Source organism: Poecilia reticulata, linkage group LG4 (genome assembly GCF_000633615.1).
Source record: "Poecilia reticulata strain Guanapo linkage group LG4, Guppy_female_1.0+MT, whole genome shotgun sequence".
Classification (NCBI taxonomy): Eukaryota; Metazoa; Chordata; class Actinopteri; order Cyprinodontiformes; family Poeciliidae; genus Poecilia; species Poecilia reticulata.
This window is the reverse complement of record NC_024334.1, coordinates 27,412,979-27,431,459: the sequence shown is the minus strand read 5'-3', so window position 1 is coordinate 27,431,459 and position 18,481 is coordinate 27,412,979. Positions and strand designations below refer to the sequence as shown.

Genomic DNA, 18,481 nt, shown 5'->3' with positions numbered 1-18,481 from the left:
CAACATTTTTATTGATTTTACTAAAAATTCTTCTCAAAACTGGTCAAAAGCGTAGTGACTGTTGCCTCAGCCTTGCTTTATGTAAAGTTATAGTTTGTGACTGATACGATGAGTAATAAAAATACACATTTAACCTCACACATTAGCGCAAATATCAGAAAAATTTATTATACATACTCCTAAATTAGCGCCACAAAATTTGTGATTTTGATTGGGAAAAAAATGCAAAAAACAATCAAAAGTCCTGAAGGGACTGATCACTGTGAAAAGATGTTCAATATTTAATTAAAACAAAAACCAAATAAACAGCCATTTCTTATTTTTTTAACACTTTAATGAGTTTTATCAACCCATTTGGGCACAACCAGCTCTTTAAGAACATTCAGAGTTTTGATATGGTCCAAAATGTAACTGAGTTTGACATTGCTGGTCTAGTGGCTTTTATTTGAGTAGTCAGACAGGAAGGTGGGTAATGAGAGGAAGACATGCAGGTCATCAGGCCAGGATTWGAACCCGTGACGGCCGCATCAAGGCCTATGGCCTCCTTATGTGGGTTGTGCTTTACCCCTGTGCCACCGCAACACCAACAGTGATAAGTTTAACACTGAAGTGTTAGGAGAGCAACCTAAGCCGAACAAATCAATGTATTATACAGATAGCTGCAGTTTATGGTTTGTCATTAATCGAAACCTTTTTTTTTTTTGTTCAGATTTTAATAACTTGCTGTCAGGTTTTCTTTTTGCCAGTCCCAACTCCACTGTGCTATGAAATAACACTGCTAGTAGATTTAATTAGCAGCTCAATTTGCATACGTTTTATCTTGTTGCTGCCAACGAGACATGTAACACTCTTGGTTTTTTTTTGTTTTTTTTTAAATGTGCATTCCTTTCCAATGAGTCGATCCCTATCTTCCGCCAACAGCGATGTTTCCTCCACATTGTGGATTGGCTTGTGGCCTTACTTGGACTGAGAGGAATGAAATTAGTGGTGGGAACTATGCAGACACACCCAGTGATGGACTGATCACAGAGAAGCTGCATCCTGAAAAGTAGGAAGACCATCGCTCTGTCCCCCACCTCCTCTCCTCGGTACATTACCTTTAAAAAAAACAATCTCTGCTCTCTCACTGGAGCTGGACTAGAGTCAGAAGCAGTTTCTTAGCATAGTGTGGTTTGGTGGGAAGACTTCTGAACGATCTATGGTTTAAAGTTACTCATTAGCTTTAATGTGGAAGATRATGCAATAGAATCTCCCTKGTGTGTCTAGTTTAATCTAGTAGAAATGCTTCTTCTTCTTCTTTTTTATCTCTTTTGTAATCAGATGACATGACAATTTCCTAACAAAGTAATGACTGGTGTTTTATTGTCTTGGTCACCACATCGCATTTGAGYCATGTCTGCCTCTTAGCCATTCACTCTTTATGGACTCAACTCAAGGAGCCACAGTGCCACTTTTTGCAGTGATAAAACGGTTCATTATTATTCTATTTAAGTTTATATTCATAAAACGTGCTTTGTGAGTAAAATAAACGTATGATAGAACAGACAGTTAGACCTTTAAAGAGTGCTGGATGCATTGAAAATGTTTCAACGAAATCAGAAACTACACTATAATAGTGTAGCTTCTATACTATTCTACACCAAATAATAGTGTAGAAACTTTTTAAAAGTAAATCCTTTTTTAAAMAGTAAATGTGTTGTTTTAAAAACTTATTAAAAAAAATATGTTTTTAATTTTATTGTGATGTGTTCAAGATTTTAAAGTGGCTGAATGTTTAAAGTCCTGAAAGTGCTGGAAACTGTAGTTGGATTATTGACTTTAAAATTGCTTAAAATAAGATAAAAGTTCACATTTTCTCTAAATGTGTACCTTGTTTTTGCCTAAATTGGACTCGATTGAGACATGTTAAATGAAAGTTCATGGTAAAAACTTAATTTCAGCTACAACAGATTTAGTGTTAAAGTATCACTTYCATGGCGTATTTTCATCTTTYGCTATGTCATATGAACTCGCATAATTTCAAAATAACATCTGATATGGAACTGAAAGACTTRGCTAAAACACTGATCTGTTTGAAAAGATGTTCTTTAACACACCCTTCATTGTAATTGCCACCCCTGGAAAATATGTGTGTAAAATCTTACCCTTTTGTTGCTATGGCAACTTGGTAACCCCCCAAGATGCCACTTGTTGTTGCAGTTCTCCAAACAACTTCCTTATTCGTCCTACTACGTGATGGCACAATGAAACCAGGTTCTCCTCCAGCATTGTTTTTCATAGTTTGTGSTTTTAACCTTTTTATTTAATACCAAGTGTTGAGATAGAGAAATGGTGACCTGTGCAATACCATACMTAGGGATATGGTTTCCATTTAAAACTGTCTAGAAATTGACGCCGATCAACTTAAAGTACAGAATTGACCAACAGATCAGTTGTTATGGATGCCAAATATTTTTGACTATTTTTTTATTTTTTTTTAAAAAGGACGTTTGCTCCTAATGTGCGGTTTCCTCTGCCTTCACTCAATAAATGTCACCATAGAAGATTACACCATTGCAACATAGAGCTMATTTATTTTAATGTTTTTTTATTTATTTTTTGCCAATACTTGTGGAAAGTTCTGCATCACCACAATAAGGTTTCTCTCACCAGACTCTTGTGCTCAAACCTGTAATTCATTTGTTTTTCCTGGACCTATTAGAGCTGTGATCCATTTCTGGGCCATTTAGGGTTTCCTGCTCTGGATCTTAAGTGGTTAAAGTGTAGTTTCAGTAACGGAGCAATTATGTAAGACTGAGTAGTGCAACTCAATTATGGAGTAAGCTGTGTCATTAGTACCCAAGACAAATTGCAGACTGTATAATTGGAGACAGTTGCCATCTTGCTACTCACTAAATTGATCTTCGGAGTACGTTTGTCTTAATGTGTGGGAATAGATGAGATGAGGAAACATGGCAACGTCTCACAGGATGAAATATGATCTGAATTTAGTTAGCTTTTCTTTTCTTTTTTTTGTTTGACCTGCTGATGATGGGACTCGTTTATCATGAGCATTTATCATTTATTCTGGTTTAAGATGGAAGTTTAAATGCAAGGATCTGCCTTTTTTTAAATTGATCTTTCAAGTTTCCATTTTTATTCAAAGACAATATGTGATGTGATGGAGGGAAACTTTAAAAATTAGGAGTCCACCTTACAGTTCTAGTGATTTTTACATTTAAACAGAACCCAACAAACACACAGCTTTAGTTCTACTTGATGCTTTTTTTCACAGAATCTTGGCATATTCTGGTATGTCTGAAAGTATTTATTTAGTTTTCTGACTTAATCAAGAATTGTAGCAGATACGGGGATGTAGAGGCATCTATTTTTGTCAAAACAACAATAACAAAAAAATATGAAGACAAAAAAACGGCAAATAWAAAAGGTTGGTTTTGTGATGAAAGCTATTTCTCCTCTGTTGACCCTCGGGGTGCAATCTATTCCTGGTCTCGGACCGTTTGCTGCAGGTCTTCCCCCCGTTTCTCCACCCCATTTCTTTTCAATTTACTGTTCAATAAAAGCAACTGGTGCCAAATAAAAAATAAAAAAAAGAAGAAGCTAAAAAGTGAGTGCTTAATGGAAAAGAGGATGTGGTGTTGTGCACAGAARCCTCTTGGTCAAAAGCTTTGAGTTTTGTTTTTCAGAAGACTTGTTCCTCCCTGGAGAACAAACACATACTTGAAATGTGGATGTTTGTGGAAGTGAGAGGCTGAGTAGGTCAGTGGCATGAGTATGACTGGTCTTGGACAAAATTCCCCTTTTTCATAGCTAAAAAATTATGAAATAAATGATAAAACATATTTTGTTCCAGCTGCAYTAAAAAAAGAACAATCATGGAATACTATGAAGCCTGGTTGTGCGAACCTTTGTTTTTATATTTCTCTTTGACTTTGCAGTAGGATTTCCTGTGTGCATCCGAGATGCTTTTTTATGTTTTTGAAATCTACTCTTGGCAAAATTCATATTTATTTATTTTTCTTATCTAATCCTACCCCACTTGAAATATATTTGCTCAATGCTGCTTGATTTGTATCTGACAAATCCACAAGGCAGTAGAATATCTAGGAATAGAAAGACTCTCTATGATGGCTCCAAACCTCCAATCAATGATCTGTAGTAACCTTTTGGTAYGAACTACCTGCCAAACACTGATGTGAGTACCAGAGCAGTTTGAACAAGCAGCTTATTTTTTGAATTGTGATATCTTTTATGACAACTTTAGTGCAACATACTCATAGGACTTCCTGAGTCTCTTGTGGGCAGTTCTGGCCTGAGGTGTATTCAGAAGGACTAACGTTGTTAGGAAATGATAAAAGGCTGTGGCTAAGGAAGACGTGTGCATTTAGCGAAAGCGCAGTAATCATTATTTTATAAAACTCTCGTTCACCTTTCTGGATTTGTTATTCTGTTTTAGTATAGTGAGCAGATATTTTGATCGATTTAAAAAGACTAAAACTTCTGAGTGAAGTGTATTTTGCCATCTGTCATTTTTGGGTTGACTTGGTGATGCAAGCACAGATCCAGTAAGGTTCACCACTAACCATTTTTGCACACTCATTTCTGTGCGGTATTAAAAACCCACTGCTAATTCCGCCTCACTTTCTAAATGAGACTAAGACATTTACAACCTGTGGTGCAAAAATTCTGTTGCTTTCTGACAGCTAAATAAGTCTTTTTAGTATAGGAGCTGGGTCAGAGTGGATTAAACAAGTCTTCACTTTGTGGGATAATCAGATTATTTTAAACTAACTTAGGTGAACTATATATATTGTTAAAAATCTGATTAATTTGTGTTGCTTCCATAAGTTTTATGGTTGGAAGAAAATGGACAAAGCTGAAGTTAGGAGACTAACAAATTAAACCTGGCAAAATATAGTTGGGATTTTTTTTTAAGATTAAACAAAGAACTAAGGGTAATAAATAACCTAGTCCATTTGAAGGCAACATAACTGCTCAATTCTGTTTAATTGTATTAAAATGTAGTTTTAAAAAAAATTGTATCTTTCTGTCTGATATGAAGTTATTAGGATTTCTGTCGATGCTCACTTTCAAAGCTTTAAACAGAACCTGTCATGTTTGCCTATTCACCCTCTGCACGTATTTGCACATGTGCAGCTGTTTGGACTCAATAAATGATCACATTTTTCAAATCTTGTAAGCCGTCAAGCTCAGGCTGAAGTTACGAGCCACCTAACACTAGAGTGTGCTGTGTAGTAAATCAGTGGACGATTGTTTATCACACTCTCATCGAATTAAAGACTTGTCCAACATGCAGCCTGCAGTTTGCTCATGCAGAGCTGTGCTGTTACACAGCTCTGTTGAAGACGTCAGTCACGACCACGAGTCACGAACATTTGTGAAACGTGTGTGTTGCTGCAACTGTGTGAGCCTGCAGTACTGAACACTGCCTCAGAGTGTGTAACTGTGGACATGATTATAATTAAAATGTGTTTTTGTTTTTTAAAAATAATCTGGAGATCTACCTTTGGTGACTCATACCCTTGGAATGAATGAAAATGATGATTTCTGAAAGTAATGATTTTAATCATTAATCATTATTCATTTCATGCAGTTGATATTCAAACGGTTCTTTCACACGAAATAGGTTGCATCATGTCTTCTTTTTTTTGTCTTTGTTTCCTCTCTGCAGGGCTCCACCACCTGATGATGTCATACTAATAAGCTGAAGGCAGGCCCACTTCCAGGAGAGCTGCTTTTTTGGAAGTTTCTGGAACCAGGACGTTCCTTCTCTGAGGCAGTCTCAGAGTTCAAACGTTGCTGCCTTTAAAAAAAAGAAAGAAAAAAAAAAGGGAACAAAAAAATAGAAATCCAGGCACATGTCGAGTTCAGGGCTAAAATATCCAATAAAGTGTAACAGAAAACACAAATCTGGACTCTGACCTGGAACTGAGATGAATTATTTAATATAGTAGCAGATTCCACTGTATTTCAGGGTATGGCGTAAAAGTTTACTGGGCCTTTTTTTTTTTTAGGTCTCCACGGGCACTTCAAGGCCAAAGAACTGTTTTCAGGGCATTGCAAAAATGGATCCTGTGCAGGGCAGGATGTAAATTATTCAAATGTTGAATAAAATTTTGCTATAAAACTTATACATGTGTTTTTCTTGTATAAATAAATTGCATAAACAGCCACAGGCTTTTAAGGAAGTATTTGCATAAAATGACTTTACAGCTTGGAGCACAAACATGCAAGTAGAAACATGAATGTCCTTTTTGACTGACGGTCATAACTTAACCGTGCTGAGTAAAAGTGCTTGTGAAAATGCTTAATAGTCTTTGCATTAATGGGGGATTTTATTTCTTTGCAAAAATTGCTCTGGGATCTTGGGGCGGGGCTAATTGAATACATTTTGTAAAAGGCTGTAATTAAAATGAGGAAAAAGGAAAGGGGGTAAACTCTGATAATGTTCAGAGGCTTTTGATGTGAAACATGATGAATTTAAGCTTTCAAATTCTCACATTTCTCTCTGAACCTTGGTTTATAAAAGTTGAGGGTTTCAAGCAACTTTAAATTTCACTCCAGCACATTTAAGAAGGATTTGAAGCATGACATCTTGATTTAAATTAATAAAACAAGTATTTGTTGCCGTTTTCATTCATTTCTGTTCTTGCATGTGAGCTGCCTCTCAAAGAGAACTCAAATGCTTTCCATGTACGAATGAAGAAATATCCACCTTTTGGCCTGATGTATTTACAACTTTCACCTTACAAAATATTTTTTTTAATTCAAGTGCCTTTTATTTAATAAATAACTGTCCAGGCAGGTTATTGTTGGCTCAGTATGTGCAAATAAAGTATTTCAAAGTGGGGTGCATTGGTAGATGGTGGGTCCCCAATTCAATTTGCACTGAGCGAGGCTTGATGGCCCACTAAATTAGTCACCAAAACTGGCATAGTGTGTTTATTACGCAGTCATATTTTTTTTCTTACCAACATCTGCAAACCAGACAAAAAACCCCCGAACATAATAAGAAATTAAAGGACAAGAAGTGTGTCCTTTTGTCCTGTCAACCCAGGAAAACATGTAGAAAACTTTAATACTTACATCTTCCACATAATACCACCACTTAAAAAAAACATAAAAATCTTAGCCAAACGGGACTAACTACTCCCCTAAAGTCTTTGTGCTCATGTTGTAGTTGGTCAACAAGGCATATTAAAGAAACATATTAGGAAATTAATTTGAAGATAATTATTGATTTTTTTTTTCCGAATTAAAAAAACCCCAAAACAAAACAAAAAAAAAACATTTAAGTCTCGGTTGCGTGAGTGAACCGGTCAGCATGTCGTAGTGTAGGGGAATTCAGCTGAACGTGTGGGTGGGCCACGCCCTCCGCGTCAGCGGGCTGAAGGCAGCTTTAAAGTAAAGACTCCGGCTGCTCTGTCTCCGTTGTACTCCTGAGGTTGACTGCTGTAACTTCCCGCTGTGTACAGCTGCCAGGAACAACTGTGCTGCAATGCTTAATCACACAGCACAGCAGGTTTCGCAACTCTGACTCTACTAGCGCAACGCACTTACCCATACCTCGGTCCGTCCACAGGTAAACCCACCTGTTTTAATTGTATTTCTCGTTGTTTAACTGCGCTGTAGTTTACAAAAAAAAAAAAAAAAAAAAGGAAAAAAAAAAAGAACAATCTTTTTCTTGTTTTCTTAAATATTTTTGGTTCTGGTTGGATTTCTCCCCCTTTAACCGGGTTTAATAGACCTGACCGGACAAATAGCTGTAAAGTTGCGTAACAAACCTTGTGTTTGATTATGGCTGTCAGCTTGAAATGCGTTTTCAGCAAGATGCGGACATGCCAGCCGGGTTTCATTCTCTATGAAACGGTAGAAGTAATTATCTTGTCAAACTTTACTAATTAGACACATCAGCTTTTCTTGTCAAATCTGTTGCAGCACATTCGGCTGATAACCCGATGATCTATCCTGTTGCCTGAATTCCTCAAGTGCGGGATTCATCAGCTGAATTTTTTAATTGTCTAATATAAGCAGTCTCAACTTCTGTTCTACACTAAACACGCGTTATTCAGTCATCATAAACCGCMGAAATGTTCTTACTGAGTCCGTATTTGTCATCTCTTTATTTATTATTCTACTTTTCCTTTTCCAGATCGCTCTACAAAATGGCTCAGAATAACTGTTATTATAATGAGAGCATGCAGTTCTTCTACGACAAAGTCGGTAAGAGACAAGGCTTGAACAGCACCATGCTCATCACGGTCCAAGTGGTCGGCTCCACCTTCTGCATCTTCATCCTGGTCGCTAACTCCATGGTAATTGCTGCTGTAATAACCAACAAGAGGTTTCACTACCCCTTCTACTACCTTCTTGCCAACCTCGCTGCCTCKGACTTCCTGGCGGGCATAGCGTACGTGTACCTCATGTTCAACACGGGTGATGTGTCGCCAACGCTGACTATTCGCGAGTACTTTTTCCGCCAAGGACTTCTGGATGTCAGTCTGTCGGCGTCTCTGGCCAATCTTCTCGTCATTGCGCTGGAGCGCTACATCTCTGTAATGAACTGGAAAGTCCACAGCAACCTGACCAAGAGAAGGGTGATCTTGTTGATCGTTCTGGTGTGGAGCATCTCTATCTTCATGGGGGCGGTGCCCAGCATGGGCTGGAACTGCATCTGTAGCCTGGACAGTTGCTCGGCGATGGCTCCCATCTTTAGCAGGAGCTACTTGATTTTCTGGTCGGTTTCCAACCTGATTATTTTTGTTGCCATGGTGGCAATCTACATGAGGATCTACGCGTACGTCAAGAGGAAGACAACGATGCTGATGTCACACACCTCCAGTTCCCTCAACCGCAAAAGGACGCCTATCAAGCTCATCAAGACGGTCATGGCTGTGCTCGGTAAGTGCTGCTCAGGAAAGAGGCCCCGGGTTTATTGGAATAGTTGGGATTTTTGAAATGGGATTCTTTTAGAAGGGCCCGTCACGATAACACATTTTGCTAGACGATAAATTGTCCCAGAACTTATTGCGATAAATGATAATATTGCTGTTTTGAGGCCGTTGTCAAGCAATGTAATAGTAATAATGCAAGAAAACATTCTCGAGGATCAATAACCTTTAAATTCTAATTAACATTTACAGACCAGAACTGGAAGACATTCTAAGTATCCAAAAATAAATAAAGAAAACAACTGAAGCAACTAATAAAATGAATTATGAAGTCTATGTAGACAAAATTATCTACATAGACTTCATAGACTTGGCAGATGTTTTGGCAGCTGCCAAAACAGCTGCCAAAACACCAAACTGAAGACTTTTAGCATTCAGTTTTTGGTAAAAAAAAAAAAAAGACAAAGAAAAGAGAAAAATGATAAATCAAACGAATGAAAATTATTGTGTTTCTTTTAATTTATCATGCAATTAATTGATTTATTGTGGCAGGCCTAKGTCTAACTCCAGATTTATTTTTCCTGCAGTAGATAACCTGTTAAGTCTCTTCCTAGGTCCATATAATGTATAGACATATGTTAGTTTCAATGTAAATAACCACTGAATGAAAACATGGTGATGATTTTAAGCATGTGGGTGTTTAGATACACCCACATGATATTGCTGAAACTGGAGTTGTTTTAGGACAATAGAGATCTGGTTTGGTCAGATAAACTATTATTTCCAGCATCTACAACAAACTAATCTGGATTTATGCTAGATTATAATTCCAGTTGAATTATCTACTGGAAGTAAGATAAGAACAGTGTATAATCTGATCCCAGTACCTCAAATTAAAACTCTAAACCAGGGATCTGCAATTGAGGTCCTCAGGTGTCGTGTCCTGCAACTTTTTGGTGCCTTCCTCCTCCAACACACCTGAGTCAAGAGGCTGGTTTACCTCCTTGGCATGTGAGCAAGTTTTGCTAAATCTGTCTGCTGATTCTGCAGGGATGCATCCAAAAGTTTCAGGACAGCTAGCCTTGAAGACCGGAGTTACACATCCCTCCTTTTAACTCTTCATAACATCTCTTTACAGTATTTTAAAAAAATATATTTTCTTACTCAGTATGAATGAATATCTCCTAACAAAAAAGTAAAGCAGCCTTGCAAAATTTTTCAGATACAAACAAACTAATTGAGTTTTAATGACATCAATGTGAACCACTAACTGGTTTAGTTACATTTTTAGTCGTGTACTACAAAACAAAGAGTGAAAGTAATTGAAGAGTTCTGATGTGTATGTTAGGCCCAGGTTTGATCTCCAGCTGGCACAGCAGGACTTCAACAGGCCATATAACAAACAGACCCTGTTACGTGCCGCGCCCCTGATTCACCCGCATCCAAAGCACACACGGCTACGCCATTACTGCAGCGCTGCCTCGGTTCAGTGCATGACTTATCAAAGTCATGCACTGACTTTGATAAGTCACAAAGATGAAGCCGTCTTTGTGTGGCACAGACCAGACAAAAGGAATTCAGGGATCAGATTTGCTTAAAACGAACCCAGCTAGACTGGAGTGCAAACTGTTGTGACATTTATTAGCTTGGATTCGTCTTTTTTTCAGTGTTAGTTCCAGTTGTTTGAAATCTGAAGCAAACTTCATTTGCCTTGGTGAAATAGTTTTTTCTCAACATTTTCAGGTTTCATCCAAATGAAAACATACATGAGATGGTTGTTGTGTCTCCTCCGCAGAAAACGCTCTGTAATTTGGGCCGTCCTCTTCTTCCGTCCACATGGCTCCATACCGTACTGTATGGTACATAAGAGCTGTTTGCCTCTATACACCCTTTATTTCAAGCTGCCATGTAATTATCCTCCGTGCAAGCGCGCTGCTGCACGGCCTGTGTGGCCAGCTGTCGGCCACAACACATTGGCCTTCAGCGAACGTCCCCAACTCCAAGAAAAGCAAAAGTTATACTTCAAGACTCTGGCAATTGTTTTCAGATGCTACTCTGTAGAAGTTTGTGTGTGCGTGACTTAGCAGCCTTGACTTCTGTCTAAAATAAACTTTGCTCATTGCATCATTTCAATACAGCGTAACATTTAATAAATAATTTGATTTCCTAAATTACCTGTGTGCAACTCCAGATCTTACTAATAGACAGATATTACAATAAAGAAAAAAAAGAGGAGAAGAGAGTAGTAAAAACTTTTGTTCCCAACTTAAAGTCTTTTGACCAACTGGAGAAACCAGTTCAGTCAGGTGAACCTTGCCGGCTTTGTTCGTAGTAGACTGAAATGAATGAAGGTACCTGGAAATCAACACCATGTACAACTCTGGAGCAGGACACTTCTACAGTGCATTTCTACAACCTCCTAATGACTCTGATCTGGCACATATGCTTTAAACTCTATTAAGTAGATGGAAATAGTTGGAAAGGTTGGACTTGTAAAATGTAAACTTCAGCTCGACTTGTTCAACTATCAGTTTTATAAATAATGAAAGCAACAAGCGCTCAGAACATGTCCGTAAAAAAATAACCTTCCTTTTGTCAGAGTTTTAAGGAAGAGCCAAGCCCACTTTCAAACAMGCGACTCATTCTGTTCATGGACTCTCAATGAAGGTCACCGTTTTAGTCTTAGGCAATCAAAACGAAGCAAAACTTTGGTTTATCTCGCCTAAACGTACTTTTCAAATGTAAAAGCTCAACTTTAATGGTCCTTCTTGGTCTCCTATGTCTGACTCCACATGTGCAGAAGCAAACAAAGCAAAGTGAGCTGCAGCAGCGCCCTGCATCTGTATATTTACAGAAATGTTGGTAGTGCAGACAAGTCACCGCCTGCAGCTTCCTCCCTCTGCAACTTGTGTCCCAACATGCTTGGAGCAAATGTCTAATTTGCTTTTCCAGTGGCATGGCGAGTTAAAGGCCGAGAGAGTCTGAATAAGGAGATTAGTTGCAAACCAGGACACACCTTTTTTTTCATAGTTCTTCAGAAGGGATGAGCTGCAATAATGTTACAGAAAGATAAGGAGGTTTTCCTTACAAAAGGGGAGTGTAGGATTGCAGAAAAACTAGCGTGCATGTTTGCATTGCACACAGACGGGGCAGAAGATTGTTTTGTGCATCACTGAGAAGCATCAATCAGAGGTTTTGTGTCCAGATTCCCATCAGCATATTTTGTAAAGATCTGGTAGATTAGTTTAGATTTTAGCAGATTGATTCCTTTAGAACACCTATAAATAACAATTTTTTAAATGTAAAATTGAACTGAGTCAAATGTTCATATCAAAATGAAGCCTTTATGTCCTAAGTACAGCTCAAAGTTACAAACAAAATCCAACTAAAAAGTATTACAGCACTTCTCAGATTATTAGCTAAGCCCAATTAAATTAGAATAATGTAAAATTGTTTATCACTCAGGCGTACAAGTGCCCAAAAAGCCTTTCTAGGTGATAGATGATTTTTAAATTTCTACCTAATTTCTGTTGCATTTTGTGTTTGAGAGAATAAAATGAACTTATCTCTGCAGCTAAACAGTATTTCACTATTATTTCAGAAATAAAACCAACATAACAGAGTTTAAACATTTTATTAACCTGTCATTAGCATCAATTAGTACACTTCATGCTGTAAGCATTACTAAATGTGCATTCCCTGCAAGATTTTCAAAGGCGGCCAACATGTCCAATTCCAGCATGATCCTTAATATTTGGAGTCTGAAAACTTGGAGGATAAATCAGAGCAATCTTTCCTCTATCAGCCCAAAAAAGCAGATATCCCTTCACAGAAAGCGCACTTTCCTTTTCAGGAATCCCTAACACATTTTGCTCTTCCTCTGAAGTGAAATATTTATCTCTCTCAGTGATACTGAAATTAGCTAAATTCCTCCAGCATAAATCTTTCACACTGAAGAGTGTTTTTGTCAGTCTCATGATGAATTCACTGATATGGAAGAAAAGATTGGACATTTATTTTCGGGCCATCTGATCACTAATTGGACTTGGTCCAATGAGAAAATAAATCGTTCCTGTCTTCACCCATTTTCTCTGTGGATCTTTGATTTTCAGAAAGTGTTTACTTCAGCTTGAATATGTTGCAAAAAATATTTTTTAGTGACTCCTGGCATTGATAAAATCATTCTGTTTAGGAAGAAATATGTCAAACAAAAGCAATTAAAACTCTACAATCAATGACTTGTGACGGCTCCCGGTACATTATGAAGCACCACTTCTGCATATTTGACAAAAACTGTCTATTTCTGTTCCTTTATGCTGTGTTTTAGAGTTTTAATTCCCTCTTTGAACTGACTAATATTTCAGTTGCTTTTCATATTTCGTTATTTGTTTGAGTTACTTGTGGAAGTTAAAAAATGCATGCAGAAAACAGTTCTTTTCTTCACTCAGAGATGTATGAATTGCGAAACTACATTACATTATCACAACTGCAGGAAATGTAGAATTTACGACTTGCACACATTTATGATAATAATTTTTGTTTCTGTCTTCAGGAGCCTTTGTGGTCTGCTGGACCCCGGGTCTTATTGTCATGCTCTTGGACGGCCTGAAATGTGAGGACTGTAAGCTGCAGAAACTRAAGAGCTTGATGCTGCTTCTGGCTGTTGCCAACTCCGTCATGAACCCCTGCATTTACTCCTACAAGGACGAGGAGATGTGGACAACGTTCAAAAACCTCATGCGCTGCATTGGAAACGGCACGCGGCGACAGCGGTCGACGCGCGCCAACGCCAAGCCGCTGGGCTCCAGTCAGGACGCGAGCACGAGTCCGCCGGCCTCAGAGGAAAGAAAAAGTGATGACAATGGATCGCTCGATTCGTGAAACATCGTCTTGTGGTGGCTTTTGCAGAACTGCTCTCCCCGTTGTACACACGGAAGCGTTGTGGAGACTCTGCCGACTCGGACAGTTTATCTGTAGCGGTTCTCCATGGGTTTTCCTCAGCTTGAAAAAGTTTTCTTGAAGAGACGCTGCAGACCATCTGGTCAAATGAAAAGAGATAAGATAACTTTACGCACCACTAAATTCTCTAATGGCTGTAAAGATGTCCGGTTTTACTAGAGTTTCATCCATTTGGGCACATTACTCCCATCCGTGTGTAATGGGAGATTCATTCCAGTTTCATCCTGTTTTCTGTCAGTGTCATCAGGTCTCTGACTCATCCTGAGAGAGGGTGACACTGCGCCGCAGTGATTGATGAAGTAGCTGCATTCAAAACATTTTGAACCCTGAAGTGTAAAAGTTGTACGAAGCAGGATGTAGTTTGTATTAGGCGTTTGTTGATATTTGTTGTAAATAGATTTTTTTTTTTTTTACTGCATGTGTAGTTTAAAAACTATAATGGAGGATTTTGAATTAAATATGCTTGGGCAGGGCTGCATTTTAAAGTTATGTGTTTGTGTAAACGACTGTAAACTGCTGTAAAGAAACTGTACTTGAACATAGAATAAGAAGATTTTTCTTAAATACCCATTTTATACCTCTTGATCAGATCTTGTTGTTCAGACCCAATCCATCTCCTCTTTTTTTTATTACTCATGGAAACTGAAACTTCCTGTTAAGAACCTGATGAAGACAAACATGCTTTTCTGCACCATTTAAAAAAAAAAATCTGCCTCACCTCTCTGCAGCACACTGGATTCCAGCTATAGATTCAGCAGATACTGTTTGTTTTTAGCATTGAGGAGGATAAGACAGTGAATCCCTCTCCACACAGACAGTTGCACAAACCACTGCAAGCTGACCACGTCGCTAAACCCGCAGCAGAGTTCAACTGACTTTTCGCTAAATGTATTTTTGCCAGCGCTGCTGTAAGGAAACCCTTCATCATCAAAGCTTTTTGAATCTTTCTTTGACTTCAGCTTTGTAAAACTGCTCGGTTGAAAGATTTGAAGCTCCAATAATTAAGCGGAGATTACTCATGCTCATGCACTTTGACCGTTGGACTTGTCAAATCATCAACTGTCTTGCATAACTTCTCTGATTATTCCTTCGTGTGAAACCTTTCACTTTGAACTGTGCTTCGTTTATAAAAAAATGATTTCATGTAGAAGTAGAAAGAAATCTCCTGAATGCCAACATTTAGTGTCTTATAGAAAGAATGACATTTCAGCATTAAAGGGTAAATGAAACAAGCTGTATGTAGTCACTTGTTGCTCCAAGAGCAACTATTATTTATTTACAGGGTGCAGAAGAAGCAGAGCTCACCTGGGACGTCATATTATGCAGAACTGCTCCTCCTGGCTTYTGGCCTACTTTTTTATAGCCTGAATTTGTATTTTCTACCATATAAATGAGTAATTGACCTGAAGACTAGAACACGCCATGCATGCCTGTGCTGTAGATTAGTGGAATAAAATGATTGTCTTCATTTAGATGTTTTCCTTGTCCTGCCTTCATGATCTTGAATGAACATGAATCCATGCTGGGGTTCATAATGACCTCTGTTAAAGGAAGGATGCATCTAAAATATTAAGGCCACACAACCTGAGGATCTGAAATGTAGAGGTATGGATAACATTGGTTTTTATGTTTTATTGTCTAATGTACTCAAAATGAGACAATTGCCTTAATGTACATTCTATTCTATTAGCAAAAAAAAAGAAAAAAAATACTTCGAGAGAATTGATTATGAGAAAAGAACCTGCCGATGTATTAATGTTAGCTTTTTAAACATTTCAAAYAATTCCCTTGTTTGACATTAAAATGTGGATTTACAAATCAGCTCATTTCTGAAAGTGGTTTATTTGTCCAATGTACTTCTAATCTGGACTAAGTCTTTTATAAACAGACTGAGATTTTGGCAACTATTACATTTATTTACACTGTAAAATTGTCTTTGTCCTTTCTACCTTTTTCTACCCATTACTAGAGGAATCGTGTGCTATTTGAGTGTCATTGATCAAACTATCATTTGATTTTGTTTCATGTGATGAAGATAAAAATTTTTCTCTTGCCAAGTAATGCTGTTGCTAATATCTGCTATTATCATACACAACACCCTCTTCACGTTTAAAAGGGACAATTAAAGTTTGTGCAAATTGTGAGTCCGGTTGCTTATTCAGTTGAGTTTATTGCAAATAAAAGTTTTGATGAGACATTTAGTTCAGACGAGTTCACTACCAGTCTGTTCAGAACATCTTGTTTTAACTCAATCCAACAAAGTCTTGYTTAGATTAGAAACCAGGAGTATTACACAGAGCAYAGTCAGTAAGAAATTATTCAATGGTGATTAGTGAAAAGAAAAATGTTTATTTAAGTAATCCAGGGCGCTCCCTACTTGGCTTAGGAAACTATAAAGAGTCAAAAGTCATTTAAAGTTACAATTATGTATTATGATAATTATTCTCAGAACCCCAATGTTGACACTCCAACTGAGAATCACAAATGATCTTTTTATAAGTCACATTTAGAATCAATAACTAACTCACTAGTAATCACTCTAATAAATTTTATAATTACCTAAGTAAAGAAACAAAATACAACATCAACAAACATGAACTCTAGCCACCATAAAGGTAATTGCAAATGTTCACTGCAATGCAAACATTATAAACGAATGGTCACAGCGTCGTTAACTGAAGGAAGATTWAACTTGATCAACACGATGCGAGCGTTTAAATTATGAGATTGAAATTTAAAGGAACTGTTTGGAAAGGGTAAAGGAGGAATATGGAAAGAACTGAATACAATAGAAATGTTTTATGAATCCCACAGTGGGGAAATTCACTTGTTACAACAGTTCAGTAACTGCTAAAAATATGAAAAAATATTAACAACTGTGTATTAATAAACTACTTGCAGATAGCATAAAATTAAATAGAAACCCGAAAATCCGGTAGATTTTATAATAAAGAACAAATAATTACAGACTATATTTTGGATGTTCTTTGCAAAACGTTGCTGTGCTCACATGAAGGTAACTAAAGAGCACATGTGATTTATTGCACGTCATTAATGAAAAGTCTGATGGCGGAGGGGATGAAATATCTCCAGAAGTTCTCAGGTTTACACTGTGGATGCTGCAGCCTGCTGCTAAACGATCTGAGCTCAGCTCACACACTGGCATGGAGGGGCTGAGACATCTTCTCCATGATGAATGTCATCCCACCTCAGTGGGATCCACAGGCTGATCCAGGACCGAGCTGGCTCTCCTCTCCTATCCAGTTTATTGARTCTCTTTCTGTYCCAAAGTGCAGCATGAAACACTGCAGATGCAGATCTCAGAYGATGGGGGCGACTTTGTCCCTCCTTSTCCAGAGAATTTGGGTTGCCAGTCCAGGTACCTCTACCCTTCCATAATCTCTGGTTCACTGGTGATGTCTGTCACCGTCTCCATTGTCTTGGTTGATGTGAAGGTTATTGGCCTCAAACCAGCTTGTAAAGTTGCTGATAATCTTCTTGCACTTGTACTTCAGTCCTCAAGGACTGCTGTCCCCCATGTTTCAGTTTTATTCCCTGGTTCAACACATCTTCATCACTTGATGGTTTGTTTCTCTGCTGAGGAGTCAGTAATGCCGTTCTGGTTTCCTGGGAAGTTGGAACTTGAGGCCGAGTTTGACGTCACTCCAGAGAAGTAGTTACAATTTCAACATGGCGACGCCCATAAAGATCGTTTGCAATGCAAACAGAACTTTTCATTTGTTCAGTTTAGAGTTGCAGAGGCCACATTCAACATTGATTTTAGATGTGTGTCTGGTCAAATAAACACGTTTCCACCATACTGCCATATCTCAAGTCACAGCTGGGGTTAGTCAGACTCATGGGGCATTCCAGTTGATTTTTCCTTCTGGGAAAGTCGGAATTTTCCAGTTCTGAGTACAACTGGAACACAGCATTACTACCTGTTTAACCAGGGAGCGAACTGAAATATGTAGGACAGTGACCCTTGAGAACTGACTTTGGACACCCGTGGGATAAGGGGATATTCAGGAGGAAGAAGGCCAAAAGGTATGGAAAATAAAGACTTCAAAACCAGCTTTAGATAAACTGATAAGACACACCTTACTTTTGACCTGGGTATGTCGGTGTAGACTCTCAGTCACGAGGACATGGCCATTTTAATCACTTAGACAAAAGACAAACAGATTTTTTATCTTGTTTATAAAGCAAATGTAGACATTTCCTCCAAAATGTTACTTCTGTTCATCAGATTGTTCAGAACTGAAGAAGCCCTTTTATTTTATTTGAATGAGAAACTTATTCAAGGAACAGGAGAACCATTCCAGCTACCTTCAATTTATGCTTATTTTTTGGCTCTGCTTTTGTTCTGTGGCCTGTTTACGAACAGAACTGGACTCAGGAACTGCAATTCTCAACATGAAACACTATCAAAACTTTATCTTACCGTATCCGGTCTGTTTCTGTCTCTACCACAATTGCATGAAAGCAAAAATAGAAAAAAAAAAAAACACTTTCTGGAACTTCACATGTAAAATATGCTGAAGCAACCACTGGTTACGATGAATAATGATGCAACTTAATTTCAAATAAGTGGATCAGATCTGGAAAAT

The 18,481-nt window shown here is 38.0% G+C and overlaps 2 protein-coding genes across 2 annotated transcripts in view; both read left to right on the top strand.

Annotated features, from left to right (window-relative positions):
• Positions 1 to 6,152, top strand: part of mcoln2 (mucolipin TRP cation channel 2) — a 20,552-nt gene extending 14,400 nt beyond the window's left edge. Inside the window, exon 9 of the mRNA XM_008408126.2 lies at positions 5,693 to 6,152. Coding sequence (XP_008406348.1) covers positions 5,693 to 5,729 — 37 coding nt within the window. The 3' untranslated portion in view covers positions 5,730 to 6,152. The remainder of the gene's footprint in view (positions 1 to 5,692) is intronic.
• A 1,089-nt stretch (positions 6,153 to 7,241) lies between these two features.
• On the top strand, positions 7,242 to 16,015 carry lpar3 (lysophosphatidic acid receptor 3). Its single transcript, XM_008408024.2, has 3 exons — positions 7,242 to 7,603; positions 8,174 to 8,922; positions 13,465 to 16,015. The coding sequence occupies exons 2-3, from the start codon at positions 8,187 to 8,189 to the stop codon at positions 13,791 to 13,793; spliced, it is 1,065 nt and encodes a 354-aa protein (XP_008406246.1). The 5' UTR covers positions 7,242 to 7,603; positions 8,174 to 8,186; the 3' UTR covers positions 13,794 to 16,015.
• Positions 16,016 to 18,481: the final 2,466 nt, after the last annotated feature.